Source organism: Poeciliopsis prolifica, unplaced genomic scaffold, assembly GCF_027474105.1.
Source record: "Poeciliopsis prolifica strain line A6 unplaced genomic scaffold, Auburn_PproV2 SCAFFOLD028, whole genome shotgun sequence".
Classification (NCBI taxonomy): domain Eukaryota; kingdom Metazoa; phylum Chordata; class Actinopteri; order Cyprinodontiformes; family Poeciliidae; genus Poeciliopsis; species Poeciliopsis prolifica.
In genome coordinates, this window is record NW_026562403.1 from 4,537,004 (window position 1) to 4,555,631 (window position 18,628).

Here is an 18,628-nt window from a genome sequence, read left to right on the forward strand (position 1 = left end):
GCGATGATACGCCCTGGTCAGGTCCTAATCCATTACAGAGATGCAACAAACAAACAACCACACACACACATAAGGACAATTTGGAGAGCTCAACCTTCGTGTATTTGGACTACAGGAGGACATTAAAGAACCCACACATCCACAGGGAGGACTCAAACCGGGATTGAAATTCAGGGCCTTCTTGCTGCAAGACGACAGCGCTGCCAACTGCATCACTATGCGGCCGTATTTTAAACAAAACAGAACAAAAAAATTAACAAACTTCAAAGCAGATATGAAGCAATTACTCGATTGGGTCTCTTTATGAACCATCTTAGATGACATTTTTTTTTTTTTTTTTTTTGTAAACAGGTTGGGTTTAAAACTACAGAAAATAGCCAACACCAATCAAGAATGTATACAGAAAAGAAGTGTTGAAACTTAAATAAACATAGCAGCAACAGTGGGTCTTTACTGTTGGATCACTTTTTATTTCAAAGTTAAGTTATAAAAATGTCATTCCAGCTTCTCTGAAGGAAGAACAATGCTTTTCAAATTGCCTCGTTGACTTTCAGCATCGTGGATCATCATTAGACCAGTATGCTGTCAGACATCTACTCTGCACCTCTCAGCACATTGCAAGGCATTACTAAAGGAAAATGAGGGGCAAGCAGTGAGATCACACTTGAATATTAAAGCAACTGCGACTGTAAGGGAGCAGTCAGCCTGGGCCACAAACCTCAGTTCCCTGAGTTAGTAACAAATAAAGTCCCTATTGAGTCTGGGAACATCACAAATAAACATTCAGCTAGTTTTCCTCTAGATGAGTTATTGCTGTTTATTTTTTTGAAAAACATGAATCTATTGTGCAAGCACAAACTAATAATTAGTTTAATTAAAAATGTGATTAAAATTTAATGTATTTACTAGAAAGGCAACATATGCAAAGAAGTACATTATCTCGTTGCAAATGAAATGCATGTGCATATAACTGAGCTTGTTAAAGCTCAAGGTTGGTCTAAAGAGGTCTTGTTCTGCTGCTGATTTAAGCTTTTATTTTAATGCATCTGTATTAATCTCTGGTTTGGGACTCGTCATTTTATTTGGTACTGCAGTAAGTTCTACCATGCAGATCTAAGGTCTGTATGAGAGCACAGTCGATCTGTTTTTCCACTCAGAAGTGTATTCTCTTTTGTTGTTACAGTGCAATCAGGGTTATAACTATGTACAGTCGTATTTATACAAAACAAATGCCCATGCCCTTCTCTGGCTTCTTATACACAAAAAGTACAGGTAGATATAACTCGCAGCAGCACGAAGGCTGAAATATTGCTTTGTTGTGAACAAAAACATTTGCCGACACAGTGATTCAGTGTGTTCATGCCCTGTGTGGTTCAGTTCGTCACATTAAAGTGTCTCTCCGGAGCAAAACATGTTAAACTGTCATCTTCAGGAGAGTGAGCCTCCGACGGACAGAGAATCGTGTTCACTGTATTTTAGTGAATGAAGTAGGATAGCTGCTCAGGGTCTCAGCACCAAAGTGTCCATGTCAGGATATCCAGTGGACTTTGGGTCTGTCCTTTAGGGAACTTCAGAGGTGAAGTCAGTGAGAGCCTTTGTCAATCAGCCAAGATATGTCTCCAGTCCTGCAACACAGCAACAGTGATCAGATCCTTGCAGATCAGAGCTTTATCACATTTTGAGCTGGTGGATAAGGTGCAGCTGCATGTAAGCGGTGAGTAAAAAGGATTAGCTCATGTTTTTCCATACTTGCCAAGCCGCGCTAACATCCTTCAGTTTTTGTTTGCACACAAAATTGAAAGACATGAGAGATGAAGATCAGTAGAACAACAAAAAGACTAGACAAAACGGACATTTTAACATTGATAGACCAACAATGATATACAAGTCGCCATATTTGATGAAGAGACAATGTCGTCTCGTCTGCCACTGTTGAAGACTTTTTTTTTTTTTTTTAAACACAAAGGTTTTTGTATCAAGCTTTAAAAAATACTGCTAGACTGGAATTAAATCTTAACTTTAAATTAATTTAACAAATGAGGCTAGATCTATGGTTGTAAGAATGTATAAAATCTTACTGGATTTTTTATATTTTATGAATCCGATAAGCATTTCTTTAAAAAATATTATAAAAAAAGAGTTTCAGTGTTAAACGATTTGGTTTATTGTATCAGCATGTAAACCTAAACCTACCACAACTTTTATTAGCTAATTATGTTTTCATGTCTTACATTTTGAGATTTTTTTTCAAGCACCCACTGAATTTTTTCAAAGACTCTAAACATCTAACTACCAACTGCAACGAGTATAAAATCCCAAATGGAGACTTACTCCACGTCTCGCTTTTTAATCGTCTTTCCGGATCCCAAGACCTCTGCCACCCGAGATACGATGGGGTCATAGTTCATGCTGGCGACAGCGACCACCTCCTCGCTCCTTCAGATGGGAACAGAGCAAATGAACAATTGTAAAACAGTCCAAATATTCATTTAGTTCACAGTTTAAAAATGCAACAGTTACCTTGTATAAAAAGCAACAAATCGTAATTCATCCAGATCTCCTTGTATGATGACATCATCAAATCCATCACCATAACCTCAAAACATGGAAAAGGACAAACAAAATGTTGGTTTTTCATCTTAATAGCTGTGATGTGTGTTTTCAGGGAGGATGTTCTGAAAGGCACTCTATATTATTTTTTGTAAAAAAAAAAAACATTCAGGAGGACAGGTGATTGGATTATATCAGAATTTAGATTAAACTGGTCTGTATTGAATTGAATCTGACCAATTGAATTGCATTACAATTAATAAGACTGATTTAGACTTAACTAGATTCAGTACAAATGGATATGAATTAGTTTTTGTAAAGTACAGCAGAAATATTAAAAACGTGATTTAATTCACTTTCATTTACACCTCCTAGTTCAGAAAATATAAATGTGGATTAATAATTGTTTTCTTTCATCTAAGTGAAGTAGAAGAAATTACAAGAAGTAAATGAAATGAAAATATCTAAAAATTAAAAAAAGAGTAAGTCAGTTTTACATATTGTGGTTCAAACACCAATGTCCATCTTTTTAATTTTCCACCTTAAAAAACTTTGAAATCTCATTAGAAGTTAGATTTTTTTTCAAAATACTCCAGGTCAGGCACCACGGCGCCCTCCCCCACCTGCATAGCGAATGGTCTTCCCAAACATAGCTGACCAGAAGTAAGGCACAGTTTTGAACTCAGAGACTCTGCCCATCATGCTGAGAGCTGCCACCCTGCCTGTCGGCGACAATGAAAGGAATCAAATAAATCTTACACACGTCTTTCACAGCTTCCCGAGTCTGAATCGAGCTTTGACTCGCTCACCGTGCACATGAGCCATCTGCCAGTGAGGGATGTTCACCTTCTTGTTGTTGCGAGGTGGAAAAGGAAACGTGACCACGTCTCCTCCAGCAAACACCCCATCAACGTTTGTCTGCATCATCTACAGCAGAGATAAACTTTAGAGAAAAACACGCATGACGAAAGTGGACTTTTTACTCAGACCACAGAGGATTGCAGCACACCTTGTTCACGGTGATGAAGCCCTTTGAGTCCAAGTGGATGCCGCTCTGTTTCAAAAACCCTGTTGCAGGAACACTCCCTGCAGAAGCAGAAACATGTCAACAGTCTTAACACGAAGGAGGCCGGCAGGAAATAAACAGCGAAAGTGCATTTACTACCTGCTCCGATGACGCACACGTCCGCTCGCAGGACTTTCCCACTCTTCAGAACAACTTCCTTCAGCTGTGAAACAGGGGCAAAATATGGTTCATTTTGATGTAAAAAAAAAAAAGGAAAGTAAATGCTGGACTTGTGTTCACTTAATTATTTCATGCTACATGAATAAATACTTTAGACTTTAAGGTTTTCAGATTCTAGAGAGGAGGAGACTAAGCAGTATGTCCTGCTATTTCTCTCACTTTCTGAATACCTGTCCATGTTGACCAATCATCTCCGACACTTCGTTCAGCATGTAGAACTTCACCCTGTTTGTCTCAAACAGCTGCAGAGATGAAGACACCTCAGAGTTACACTGAAACCACAACACGGACACTTTACAGCAGCCTCCATTTCTTTTCAATGATCAATCGCTGCTCCAACTTCTGGTGCAGTATTGACCAGCAGCAGAAACAACTAATGGGATTTGCATTTTAACCAGCAGGATATTCTTGGGGAGAATACTGATGATGGCGCTGTGCATAGGCTTCATGTTCACAAAGGCATAAATTCCCAGGAGGGAGACCTTTACCTTCATTATAGCTTTCCCTACTTTCTCCCCAAGAGCTTTTTTGAAGGGGACCGGCTCGATCCCGATGACAGACACTGAGTGGGCCTTGTCAGTCAGAGCTGCAGCCACCTCCATACCTGCCAGCGAAACAAAACACGAGGCATTAAGGTGGAGAATGTTTTCGTGCATTTATTTTAATCTGTCTAAGCAAATCCCTCTCCATTTATTAGGACAGCTGCAACCGTAAAACAGTGAACATTGGAAACTGGTCACTCCTCTGCACCCTCTGGCGTCTGCAGGTGTATCCTTACAGCAAGCTTTCTGTATTACATCTTCAAAATCATGGGAGCTATTCTTTTATTTCAGGAAGGTCCTTGAGAATTTAGAGGCAAAGAGAAAACCTCACAATCAGTGTTTTTTTTTTTTATATAAATATTTCTGCATTAAAAAAAGCATTTTAAAAAAAGCATTTTTTTTTTTGTACAGGGCTATATTTAATCTTCAATATTATTTAGTCTGGTGCTAAATAACTCCCAGCATGACTGGGAGGACTTAGGCGTTCCAGCTGCAGCATCTGTGAAAGCACCACACTGCCCCCTGCTGTCCAACTTTTATATATCTTTCTCCCTTTGCATATAAACCAATACAGTAATATTGACGTTGTCATAATTTAAAGGGCCAGTCGCTCTCCAGCATAAAGCGGCTGCTTATGAGTCCCATCACCCAGTTTCAGTCCCTGGGCACAATAATTACACAATAATTACACAATAATTACACAATAATTACACTGCCTAGCTAAGGTACACACTCTGATGAACCATTTTGTCGCCATAAACCAAATGTGGACAAAATCATAAACCTATAAACAACTTTAAGTTGTTATTTTTCAGCTTTAAGTTGCTTATTTATAGGACAGCTGAAAATAGAGCCTACGTGTGATACAGACGGAAACGATACATGGGTTTCAACAGTTTTTAAATGAATGAAAACATAAAAAGTGAATTTGCATTTGTGTTTGGCTCCCAAGAGAAAATACTTTGATTAATCAGACTTAGCTCTATTGTGGATATATGACGGATTTGCCAGCTCTGAAATTTCTGCAGATTCTCATTTGTAAAAGTGCTCAAGCTCAGACAAATTGGATGGATGGTGTTTGTGAAAATCACTTTTCAAGTCTGCCTTTGGATTCAAGCCTGTACTTTGACTGGGCCATTCTTGCACATGAATATATTTTGATCTCCTCTGCATACCAGATCTTACAGATGAGTTCACAGTCGACTTAGTGACTGCAAGATGCCCAAAATAAGCTAAAATCATCATCTCTCCACAGCTGATTCACGCTAAGGTAGGAATATAAAAACTGAAAAATAAGAATAACACACTGTGCTGTATGTGTACAGGCAAATTCACAAACAAACAAAAAAAAAAAGAGCATACTTGGATGAAAAGAAAGACTATAAATCTTCAAGATCTGCACTTTTGTGCACAAAAATGAACAACAATCTATCAATAATAACTATATTTTAAAAAGGAGCAATGACAATGATGGGTTTTTCTCACTCAGCTTTTTTTATCTTGGATTTTTTTAAATGAAATTAAGTAATGACACCAATTGGAAGTGTCCAGTGAAGCCACTTACTTATTACCTTTTATCTTTTTAAATCCTTTCACATTTTCTTTTCAAGCTGTTTTAGCCCATTTTTGAGCTTTGGGCATATTGTATAGTCATAAGCATAAAAAAAACAATGCTGAGCTGTTTTGAACATTAAACATAAAGTTGTTATTTGAATTTACTTTAATTGAGCATGAAAAAGGCTTGTGCTGCAGGCAAATATTGTGCAAAATCAGAGTAACCTGTTCTGGAAAAGGGATGGTAATTAAAACTCTATGGTCAATAAGAAGGTAAAGAAAATAAGATTTTGTACTAAAATGTTATTATAAAACCTTTCCCTAAATCTAAGAACTTTGTTGAAACAGTTAAATATGAGTTTTTGTCTCACCAACAAAAGATGTTCCCACAATCACGGCGTTCTTATTGTTGGCAAGCCTAGCTATGCTGTTAGCGTCCTCGGGCGTCCGGAGATGGAAAACATTCCTGACGTCTTTCCCCTTGTAGCTCATCGGTTTTGGTCTTTAAAACAATTAATTCAAATCAGGCATTAAGGGTATCAGCTACTAAGTCGTCAGACAGAATTAATTATTTTTCTTACTTGCTTCCTGAAGCAATAAAGAGTTTCCTGTACTCCATCCTCAAGCCGTCTTCAAACGTTACAGATCGAGTCTTAACATCCACTGCTGCAACCTAAAACAATTTTGTTGGAGACGTTTTGCTTAAACAAACTTAAAATATAAAGTAGTTTCATCATTTGTTAGATAAATTGTCTTGATCCAAAGTCCCTCACCTCTTTTTCTGTGAGCAGCTCAATGTCATGGTCCTGTAGGAAGTCCATGGAGCGTAACCTCAGCTGCTCTGCTGTGCTCTCTAAAGACTGAAGACAACAAAGTTACAAACAGAACAAAAACCGTAAACCGCATTTCTATTTCACCCTGTTGAAAATTGTTTACAGATCATTTAAAGCTTAATATTATGATGGTATTCTGAGCCATCAGTATAATTTACGGACATAATAAAAAAAACTATCGATGTTCTTTTCTTTAGACTATAGCAAGCCCTGCATTATTTGAACTTCTTTACATTCTGACATGTTTCACTACTACAAACTACAACCTGTGGCATAATTATGAAAAGGACTGAAATTTGTTTACAATTACAGATCTGACAAATGTTCTGTTCATTAGTCAAATGTTTATAGAACCACAGTTTACTGCAATTTTACCCCAACTTTTCAAATCTAGACACTTTGCATCTTTGCTCATTCTTTATTGTAAAACAGCTCAATCGCAGTAAGATTGGATGGAAATGAGCAATTTTCAAGTCTTGCCACATATCCTTTAATTTAGTCTTGACTGGCTCATCTATTCTAACATATGCATGTACTTTAATCTAATTGTTTTGTGGCTTTGGTTGATGGTTTAGCACCATCTTCCTGTTGGACTGGAAACCTTTGCCTTATTCTCAAACTCTTTGCAGCCATAGACAGATTTTTATCCAGCATTGTCCTATTTTGCTCCATCCATCTTCCCATTAACTCATCTGCCACTTCAAAGTTGAGCTCTACTTTGTGTTGATCCATCAAATAAATTCCTAATAAATGACATTTAAGATTGTGCTGGTTGCTTTCCTGAGGCTCTGTAGAACTGTCCAACTCTCAACTTTCTTAAGCTTGGCTGCTGCACAATGAGTAGCTGTTCCCTAAAGAGCCACTGACCAAAGCAGCAACTCTGCAGTCTCTTATGTAAGCTTCCCGACATAATGAGCTGCGTCTCAGTGTACATGGCTGGAGTCTGTGTACAAACCTTACTCAGTTTAGGCCTGTCGTACGGAGGATGTCTGTCCATGGTGCACATGACGATGCGATCTGTGAAGCCTTCTTGCCTCAGTGTCTCTGCACACACCAGGCTTGCTGGACCTGGTGACAAATTCACAAATTTCAACCCTAAAAACTACTGTCTTTTAAGAAGAAGGTTGTGGAAATTGTGTGTGTTTTTTTTCATATTATAAACAGTCTCTTACACCAACCTGAGCCGATGATGAGAACATGGCTGAAGCCTGTGTTGGAGTTGATGACAGCCGAACATCGGGACATGGGCTTTGATCTCTTTTGTGACTGAAGAGCCTAAAATGGTATTAAAGATTAATGAATTCATCAGCAGCTTTGTTCAACTTTATCCAGTAGTGCCTGCAGAACTTTTCCACATTTTGACAAATTATAAAACAAAGTACAGAGCTTTGAAAATTTCAGAGTGGCGCTTCATCTATCGTCTGAGCATGGTACAGCTGCAAACCAACCAAGACATGGACATCCAACTAAACTGACAGGCAAGGCATGGGGAGCACTAACGCCTTAGATGCAGTAACTGAGCTTATACTATCTGGGAGCTGCAGGGATCCACCAATCAAGTGGACAAATCTGTCAGCAAGATATAAGTTTTGCAGTCCTTAAATGACCTTCATGGAAATGTGAAGCGACTGCGGAAAGAAAGCCACAAGCTTGTCAGGGTTGATGGAAGGACCAAGCCAAAGCAGAGCAGGGAGAAAATGTATTAAAGGCTGCACCAGACTATCAGCAAATATTCAACCACCTTAAACTAATAGCCGGATCTAAGATTGAATAGTTTAGATGAAGGCATGTCCATGTGTTAGGATGGTCTAGTCAAAGTTTCGCTGACAATACAAACTGTAAAGCCATTGCTTGAATTCTGTTCTCCATTCAATTAGAGTCAAAGCAATTTTCCAAAATGGACAACGCAATTACCTGATATCCAACAGTGGTAAAGACATACACTAATTGCAGTGACTCCATGAAGTGATAACTTAGAGGAGATGAATACAAATCCATGTCACACTTTTAAGATTTACATCTATACAAATTATTGGAAATCATGAATACTTCTCCGATTTCGGAATTTTGCTCAGTTTGTTAATAATCCATGACAAGAAACTCCAATAAAATTCACTGAAGTCTGTGGTTGTAATGTGACAAAATGTAAAAAAGTTTTAGATAAAATATTTCAATATTTTTGTTTGTTTGTTTCTTACCTGCTTGTTTGCCCGAATGATCACCTTGTCCTTTTCAACTCTGACCTGGAGCAAACAGACATCAGCGACGTGTTCACTTTTTGATAAGGCAGACAATGTGTTACGAGGGGCCAGCAGCAGGGAAGGTCACCTGGAAGGTTGGCAGACTGTCCAGACCTGGGAAGTCCTCTATGTCTCCTGTTGCTGTGCTGAAACAGGCGCCGTGCCAGGGACAGCGCACATGTCCTTTAGATAGGACACCTACAGGGAGGTATAGTAAGTCAAAGGTGTCCCAGTGACAGAAAATAATAGGCAAAACAATTCTGACCTTTGACCAGTGGTGCTCCATAGTGCGGACACTTGTGGGCCATGGCGGAAAACTCCCCGTGTTGTTTGATGAGCAAAGCTCTGCCACATCCCAGATCGACCTCTCGCATTCTGTTGCAAAAACAAAACAAACGATGAATTCAAGGGGAAAACAAAATTGTGTATAATTTGAAAACAGCTTCCTAGTCAAAGTGCAGTCTCAGTGATCTGAAACTGCCTTACAATAAAGAATGAGCAAAACATCCAGTGATGCAACGTGTGCAAAGATGGTAAAGATGTTCTTTAAAAGACTTGAATTAAAGCGAAAGGTTGAATATCACGACATGCCACATATTCTTCTGATTTATATTTGTCAAAACAAAACTGAAAACCATGTATGTTTGTTCTTCCTCTTGAAAAGTAAAGAATGCTTTGTTTTGCTGTATCACACCTATGTTAATAAAAGACAATGTCTAGCATAAAAAAATATTTAGGGTGCAGGGGATGCAAGAGTGAAGGAAAGCAGAATGATCTGCTTCTTGTAAAATGATTCCTTTTTCCTTACTGTCCATTTTCCAGGTCTTTAACGTGACACACGGAGGCCTCCACATAATCCCGGGAGTTGTGGTTGAGCGGCAGCAGCATGGAGTCTTCGTCAGAGCTGTGTGCCAGGGCCCCATTCGGTCTGCAGTCAGCAAAGGGGCTGGCTTTGCCATTAGGGGACAGGCCGTCCACTTCTTTTTCTTTTTCCAGGAGAGAGAGCTCCACTTTGACTTCAACTACACAACACAGACAGAGCACTCACTACTATGCCACAGCTAATATCAGTGAGCTAAGGATTTCAGAGAGAAATAGACTGAAACTATTAACAAATAAACATCTTAATCTTGGCTGATTGTTAGTATTAGCTTTTCTTAAACCACTACACTTTTAATATCGTTTTCTTGTCCCATTTTTTCTTTTACGTTCACAACAGTACGTTATGGGAGTGTTTCCTTTAGGAAAAGAGAATTGTTTCTAACTTTGGATCATATTGACATAGACGTCTCCACAACTTGGAAAAATGAAAGCAGTATTCAGGAAGGAAATAGATTTTCAAGAATATCCTTTTTCATTCTGTTTTTGGGCTCCTTTTTTCCTGTCTTTTAGAGAATTAGTAATTTTGCCACTCAGGCTCTCGATAATAAACACAATTACAAATTATTGTGCTTTGAAAATGGATTGCCCCCCTCACCTTTTTTGTTTTGGCCTTTTAGTCACACATGTTTCAGATCAACAAGCAAATAAAAAACATAACTTGAGTGTTTATTGTATTTGATAAAAAGTGCTGCCATAACCTTAGCCATTTGAAATTGAACCATAATAAGTCACCAATGTCAATGCCAAATTTATTTATTTAGCACTTTAAAAACAGGTTTAAAACTGCACCAAAGTGCTCTACAAAAACAATAATAAAATAAGTTGTAATAAGAAAAATATTACAAGAAAAGAGAAAAAAATCATTATATATATTGTTAAAATAATATAAGCCACAACCAGGCCTGATTACTACCAAACTGTGGAATCAAGAAACTTAAACCAGTCTGAAAAAAATTGTCACAAATTAACATGTCATGCCCTGATCTAGAGATATTTGACAACAGACGAGAAAGTCCATTTTATGACAAATCTTTTTTTGTCATAAACCAGTGAAGATAGTTCAGAGCTCCTGCTAGCCGTTCATAAATCTCAGGTGGAGACCATCATTTCCTGCACAGCTTTGAGTTACAATTCAAAAATTGTAATTTCACCTCTTGTTGAAACTGTGGTGCTAAATGGGTTTCTGAAAGTAAAACAACCCATTTAAATTACTTTTATAAAAAGCATCTCTCGGTTTCTGTTTTCCCGTAGACAAGACAAACATCTTTGTCATGCACGGATCCAGTTTCTTTAGGACGATGCGCCACCGACGGCTCCATGAACCTGAATGTGGAGAAGGCGCTGTGTAACTCCAGCTTCACTGCAGCAGGCTTTATCTGTTCGGCTGGAAAAATGTGCTGATCATTCCGGTTCTTAAACAGTAATCTGCCTGGAATTTTCTCCTGCTGAGCAAGTCTTAATTAAAATCAATGGAAAATCGTAATAGTGAGTGCAATTGCACAAGTGGAGGAGAAGGGGAGACTAATGTGTGCCTATGAGGAGAATCTCCAGACGCTGCTGCAATGCAACGAATCTCAGCACTCAACTTCTGAATAGCGTTTGTGATTGTGAATATGTTTTCAAAGTGCTTTGAATGCAGCTGTCATTTACTTGCTGTGTATTGCGCAAGGAAGTGAAACAGACATGAAAAAACACAAGATGTTTATTTGCTGCTGAGTGACTTTACTGTATCAGCAAGTTTTCAACATATTTTCATGCAAATGAGTTGGTACAGGACCACATCTTTAAAGCCCTCCATTCCTCATGCAGCTCATGTCAGAACCATTAACCCTCCAATAAACAGCACTTGCTGCATATCTGAACCTTTTCCACCTGAGCAGTGAGCAGCTTACATGAAGACATCATAGGTGGAGATGATGATGGTTGTGCAATAAACAATTTCAATGAGCTTTAGATGCCAAAAGAAAACAATTTTCTAGTTTTTTTCTGAACAGCCAATGCAACCAAAGAATATGACAAGACCAAAGTCTATTAGTGTCTTCTTACTGATCGTGACTGTATTTGCTGCTGCTACTTTCTCTGTGACTACCATCACTGGATCAAAATACAAAAAACTCCTGGGACATTCCAGGAAGGGGAAATGTGGATTTACAAAACTTAGAAAACACCTCAGAGCGCTTTTCTAAAATGTTGCAGTTTCTGACATGATCAATTCAAACAACTGAAAATTGGTGTAAATTTAAGGAAGGCAAAAACTGATGTAAGAAAACAGCTGAGGATGTTTAGGAACGACTCAGGTGGCACCAACGCGCTAGCCTAGCATGAGAAGATGCCGATCCAGCACTGTCCGCACTGAAGCCAGTTTAACATCAACATTGACTCACATGCCCAGAGATACGCCTGCAAAGATCGCATTTAAGTAAAACAGCACCTTTAGTTTCCTCAGCCTTTCCTCAAATACAGGGCGACTGTGGGGTTTTCCAACAGCACAATGATCCCAAGCACTCATTGAAGTAGTTTTGTAAAGAAATACACTGAGAAAGAAAGCTCTGATGTGGCCCTAGCCCTATTTAAATTAAAATATTGTGTTCAAAAGCAGCATATGTCTCAGGAGACTGACCAGTTCAAATGACCTTAGTCAATTCTACCAAGAACAGGGGTGAGACATCCAGTCAGAATTAAGAAAACAAGTTTGTTGATGGCAACAAAACTCTTTTGAGCTTCCTGATAGGGACACTGGGCATATTTTAGTCTTTTATAATATCTGCCCTGTGATAACTGATGCTGTGTGGATTAGAGATAATCCACAGTAAATGTAGACTTGTGCATCCAACGCGTTTCTAAAAAGCATTGCACGTGCACATGGAAAATGAGTAGTTCAGATAAATCCTTATAACACAATATTAAAAGTCAAATTGTGGAATGAGTGCATATCTATATACAATATATGGAAACAGGTCAGGGCTTGTGAGATGTATGACTTCAGGGGCCTTTTCAGTTCAAAATTTCACAGAAATCCGCATTGAATTTATTGTTGAGTTTGTTTACTTTTGGCTCAGGATTTCCTCGTGGTGGGAAGTGCCTGGAAAACCTCCAGAGTGGGGTGAGGGGGATTTAACCCAGAGGACATCCTGACCTCAACTGACCGACGCAAAGGAGCAACATCTTAGAGCTCCTCTCAGAAGACAGAGCTCCACACCTGGAGGCTGACCCGGATGTCTTTTCAGTAATTATGAACATAGTTGAGGGTCGAGACATAGACCTTAAGTCATGAGGTTCTCCTTTTTTGGCTAAACGCTGGCGCCATCAATGCGTCTCTCCCCCTCCATCCAAGAAACTTTAGCTCCTTCATTCTGCTCTGGCTAATCCAATCATAAAGATTGAAGTCCTACGATATTCCTGAAAACAATTTAATATTTTTAAACCATTACTGACTCAAATAAAGTAGAAAAATTGATAACCACAGTAAAATTAGAAGTCTAAACTACCGTTTTTTTGCTTTTTACACTCATTAGTTTTTAATGGTTGAAGTTCACTTTGGTCTTGGCCTCACTTGGCTCGCAGTTAGCTCATGACTTCTGGATCAACTAGCCTAGATTTATGCAAAAAAATGGAAAGATATATGTTGCTGGTAAGCTATTAACTGTTGAAATTATTAACATAATCCAAATTCAAACATCTTGAGTCTTTAATTTCCATTCAAAGAACCACTCTTTGTTCCCCTCCTCCTCCTCCTCTCCACCGTATGATGCATATCAAACAGAGACATGACAACGTGTTCTGTTCGGGATATATTTGAGTCTCAGTATGTAATCCTCTTTTGATGAAGATGCTACAGAGAGCTTTTAACTTCCTCCCACACAAAACATTGTACTGCGAACACAGGAGGCTGAGATCATGTGCACAGCAGAATTTGGAGGCGGCCAGAAAATTATTCAAACTGAACAGTTTAATTTATTCTACATCTCGTTTGTGTTTCCTGAAGCCTCTGAAAACAAGAAAAATATGACAATAATATTCCTCTGATCCGCGACAAGATTTCTCTTGATGGACAAAATGACCAAATGGCAGACAACTGCAGATTAGTGGTTTCCACATTTACAAGATCACAGTCTCTTATGCTGCATCTGTTATTTGTAATTGCAGCTCATATTTTGGCATTATCTTTGTCAGCATGATCAGAACCACTCTAAACTTATTAGTAGAGCAGTTTACAAAGCTAGAGATGAACTGTCAAATCAGCTGGTGATTAGAATCAGAAAATGTTCAAGTTGATGAGGCCAACACTCAGAACATCTAATCTTTTCCTAAACAGTGGGGGCCTCTTGCTACAGACTCCCAGGTCTCTGTAGCAACAAGGTTTGGTGTAGATGCTGCTAATGCTCTGCAAACGCTCTATGTTTGTTATTTTTTAGTATCAATAAGTATTAGCAAAAAAAGAGGCGTCAGGAAAATCCGAGTTAATCATAATCGTTAATTGACAAGAAATAAGGAGACAAAATTATTTGAGAACTGAGAAGATTTAGGGACAACCAAAATGTTTTCACACAAATCAGTTTAAAAGCTAATTAAACGATATTTCAGGCGAGCAAAAGTAAACTTCTGAACCTGGACTCTAAATCTCCCTCAGGACACGAGTTCGGAAAGCATCTTTCTTACCTGGTTTGGGTTTGGAGAAGCATCCTCCCATGGTGGGCCCAGGAAAGATGGACACCAAAAAAAAAAAGGGGGAGGGAGTAGAAGAGGTGTGGTCAGATCGTCGGACCTGGATGTGCAGCAAAGAGAAGAAAGGGATGCAGAACGGGTGGCATGAAACCCTGCAAGTCGAAGACAGCCATTGCACACACCAGCTCTTCTATATAATCTGTGAAAAAAGAAAAAAAGGGCATGAAAATGATACGGCTCACAGCTATGAAAACCTACCAGCTTTACAAGGGTCAAACAAACAATTTTAAAATGAAACAAGTTATTTAATCTAAGCAGGGAAAAAATTGCTTTCAATGATCTCAATTTAACAATCGGCATATATGACAAAAACTTTCAATTTAGTTTTATAAGGACAGCTCTGCATAATTATTATTCCACTCCAACCATGGTGTGTATATGTCTGCAAAATGTAAATGCTCGTCAAAAGGAAGTGATTTTGTTATTTAGGAACATTTTCACACACGCTGCTACCTTTGTTCATGCATTTTGCATGGGGACTTGTTAAATATTAACCCCACTCCAGCGCCTATAAACTTTCCTGTCAGGCAGTGTTTTCAAGGGAACCAGAGGCCCCTTGAGTTTCAAAGCTCCCCCTTGTCTTGTTTTGTTGCCAAACTTCACATTTCTGCCAACTCTGGTGTCTCACCTACGATGTGGTACGTTACACATGTGGCGCTCAGAGCCATGAATCCGAACACATACAATGACAGTGGCATCACTGTTTGCTGCAATCCATCAACCAATTATCCTTTACAAGCACAGAGACTGCTTGATATTCTGAGCACATCTAAATGTGCTCAAACTGGTTGCTTAAGTGCTTACACCAGATTATTTCAGCGGCCAGTCTTTTAGTTGAACGTAAACTTCCAAAGTTAATTGATTGTGTTCTCTCTTCTCTTGTTTTTTTCACAAGAAGATGCCATTTTGTCCTGCAGCAATGACATAAATCAAATCAAATCAAAATCAAATCAAATTTTATTTGTATAGCACATTTCAGCAGCAAGGCATTTCAAAGTGCTTTACATCATAAACACAAAAACACAAAGTCATGCAACATGGAATAAACAATACATTGTTACATATTACATTTCAAATACAATTCTAAACAGGTGTGTTTTTAGTTGAGATTTAAAGGAAGTCAGGGTTTCTGCTGTTTTACAGTTTTCTGGAAGTTTGTTCCAAATTTTTGGTGCATAAATCCTGATAAGAAGAACACAGCTTGAAAGAATAAACAGGTTTCCGTCCGATAACATAAAATAATATTTGAACGTGTTCTAATGAAAACCTAGAAATTCCTGACATTTGTAAAATGTTAAACTGCAATTTCAACGATTTGACTTCAAGTTGGTAGTGCCTCATCATTTCTGTTGTATTAAAGTGAAATAAGCCTGAAGGAACGCTGTTGAGACTGACAAGAAATATTCAAGGCACATTCAATTGCCTTGCAGAAAGACTGGGAAAACAACCAGTGTTATACCAACTGGTAAAGTTTATTTCTTGTAATAAATATGATAAGTCATATGTAGTGTCCTGCAGATGGAGTAAAGCTTCTTTTCCAGCATTCCTGCATAAACTCCTCCACATATCTGAACTTTCCTCCAGTGAGCCATCACCCATGTTGCAGATTTCACTTGCTCAAAGCCCTTCCCCAAGTGAGACAATTATTTGAATTTCTTTCTTAGACAGGAACCCAGCGCATGTTGCGCTTTAATTATTTGTCACAACTGAAATTTTGATGAATAGCGCCGGAAAGCCGAGAGCTATTTCACACTGGACCTCCAAGAAACGCAAGATATTTTGTGGAAAAACCAAAGTAGGTTAAGCAGATTTGGTCGCTACAACATATGACGCAGATCCCGCTCTATCGCTGTTGGGCCTGTCCCCGAGCAGTGCTAGTAATCCTGCTAGCAAACAAGCTGTCAGTTTCACTGCAGCTGTACTACCTGTTACTGGAATTGTATTGCAGGGGAGAATTAGCGAAACGCAGCTCCCGCTCGGAAATGGGGAGGCCCCGCTTGTTAATGAACGCTGAGAAGCTGAAAGGTCTGCGCTCCACCTAAAGGTCACTTCCATCAGAGAGAGCCAAAGTCGGCGTTCGCGTAGGAATTTGCAATCAGTGATGGTATCACACCACAAAGAAGAATGTCACAAACTCTCAAACTGATTGCAAGGGTAAATGTCAGCGAGGATTGATTTTAAACTCCACATGTAACAAAATGTGACATTTAATCACAGAATTTGTCATTTTCGACCGATGTCACACTACAATCAGAGCATACCTCAGCATATCTTGTGCAGATATATTGATAGAACAATGCAGAGAAGCACATAAATGTGAAGTTGAAGAAAATGAAAGAGGATTTAAATCTAAAAAGTGTGGCAGGGATTTGTCTCGAGCTCTCGAGTGTCAGCACTGTGAGAAAACGTTTTGCTGCAAAGACAGCTGCAGATCTCTTGTTGCTTGTTCTGTTTGTTAAAATCGGTGACGAACCATGATCTGAATCTTCAGTCTTTTTCTGCTGAAACTGTTTTTTCTTCATTTTGCATATTTCCATCAACTCTCACCGGTGTGCCTGTCCCTGAAGAAGAAGAACTACTCAGCTGTATGATGCTGCCGCCACCATGTCTCACCCTGGTGTTCAGGTAAGTGTCTGTCACTTTTACAACTATGATTTTTCTTCTTCCAACTCTCACATAAAATCCATAAAAGCAAAAATGTTTGCCTGCACTTCTTGCTGAAAATAATTGAACAAAGATGAAATGCGATGACATATTTTCACCAGCTTACTGAGGTCACAGTTAAGCTTTGAAAGGAATTCAAAATCAAACTGAGTTGTAACAACAATGCATCACTTTAGTTGCCACGTGGAATAAAAAACATGTCATTCAATTGTTTCTGTTATTTTATACAGCAATATTGACATAATTTTAAAATGCGTAAATGTAACCCTGGGTGTCTGAATATGGCATTAACTTCCCTAAAGCCACAGCTGCAGGACAAAGGCACAGGCGAATTGTTTCAGGTCCCTTTGCCACCGCTTTGAGCGATAACCTCTCCATGATGTCATGGAAAACTAAAACTGAGCTTTATAAAAGGGGTGTGCACCCCTGCAGGGGAGCTGTGCTTCCATGTAACAGTCTTCCACTTCCCAGTTTCAGCGAAAGGACAAATTTAAATACCTGCAATTCTTCTGCAGCAACTCACAAAGATATTTACCATTTCTGATGATCTGAGAGACGTTCACTGGCTCTATCTGCGTCTTCGAACCAGTAACTATTGTGTATTGTGTGCAACAAAAGTGATGAGAACTGAGCATATTCTGTGATGTGATTTCAGCTGATAAACTGTGGCCACACTGTGTTTGTGACTCCAGGGGAAGTGCGGAGGGGAGGAGTACTGAGTACCCAGACAAATAAATAAACAAGATTTACTCTGAATGAAGCAATGGAGAAAGTCACATTTTTTCCTCTTATTCAAACAGCATCTCAAAAATAACAGGAGAGCAAGAAAACAAGCTGGACTACATTTCTCTGGCTGTAAGAGGAATAAATCAGCTTACCGGTGTGCATGGAGCAGGTGCACCGAGGTCCTGTCAAACTCTCCCGCAGCTCAGCCTCCGATGCAGAGCATGGCAGCAAGAGTTTCCTCGCCGTCCCTTCTCCGGTGATAACTCTCTCCTCTGGAGTATTCCCAGATCGTGTGTCCCTCCTCTGCTTCTTGATGCAGCAGAGGTTCCAGAGAGAGTGTGTCAGTGTGTGTGTGTGTGTGTGTGTGTGTTTTCTGCCCCTCACAACGCGCCCCTCCAGCAGCAGACTGAGCTGACCGGTCGTGGGAGTCGCTCTCTTTCTCTGGCCGAGCCTGAAAACGCAGCACGGCGGACCTTTGCCAGTTTCTCAGCTGTATGCAGTATTGATGGAGTTGCTGAGGGGATGCTAACACAGCATGAATCCTCACCGTTCCCTGCTCTTGTCCTCCCACCCCCTCCCCTCTCTCTCTCTCTCTCTCTCTCTCTCTCTCTCTCTCTCTCTCGCTCTCTCTCTCTCTCTCTCTCTCTCTCTCTCAGCTGCTTGTTG

The 18,628-nt window shown here is 39.4% G+C and overlaps 1 protein-coding gene across 2 annotated transcripts; it reads right to left on the reverse strand.

The window, feature by feature from the left end:
- Positions 1 to 449: 449 nt before the first annotated feature.
- Positions 450 to 18,521, reverse strand: LOC129372193 (apoptosis-inducing factor 3). Of its 2 annotated transcripts, XM_055049298.1 has the most exons (21): positions 18,115 to 18,521; positions 14,507 to 14,711; positions 9,774 to 9,987; positions 9,231 to 9,340; positions 9,054 to 9,163; positions 8,924 to 8,968; positions 7,904 to 8,000; positions 7,681 to 7,793; positions 6,666 to 6,752; positions 6,474 to 6,565; positions 6,264 to 6,394; positions 4,285 to 4,400; positions 3,967 to 4,038; positions 3,716 to 3,779; positions 3,560 to 3,636; positions 3,360 to 3,477; positions 3,174 to 3,272; positions 2,521 to 2,596; positions 2,332 to 2,436; positions 1,750 to 1,770; positions 450 to 1,625 (listed from the first exon to the last, which is right to left on the reverse strand). In XM_055049298.1, the coding sequence occupies exons 2-21, from the start codon at positions 14,535 to 14,537 to the stop codon at positions 1,583 to 1,585; spliced, it is 1,821 nt and encodes a 606-aa protein (XP_054905273.1). In that variant the 5' UTR covers positions 14,538 to 14,711; positions 18,115 to 18,521; the 3' UTR covers positions 450 to 1,582. The 2 variants fall into 2 exon arrangements, with proteins under 2 accessions (XP_054905273.1, XP_054905274.1); XM_055049299.1 differs by lacking the exon at positions 1,750 to 1,770.
- Between the last annotated feature and the right edge of the window lie 107 nt (positions 18,522 to 18,628).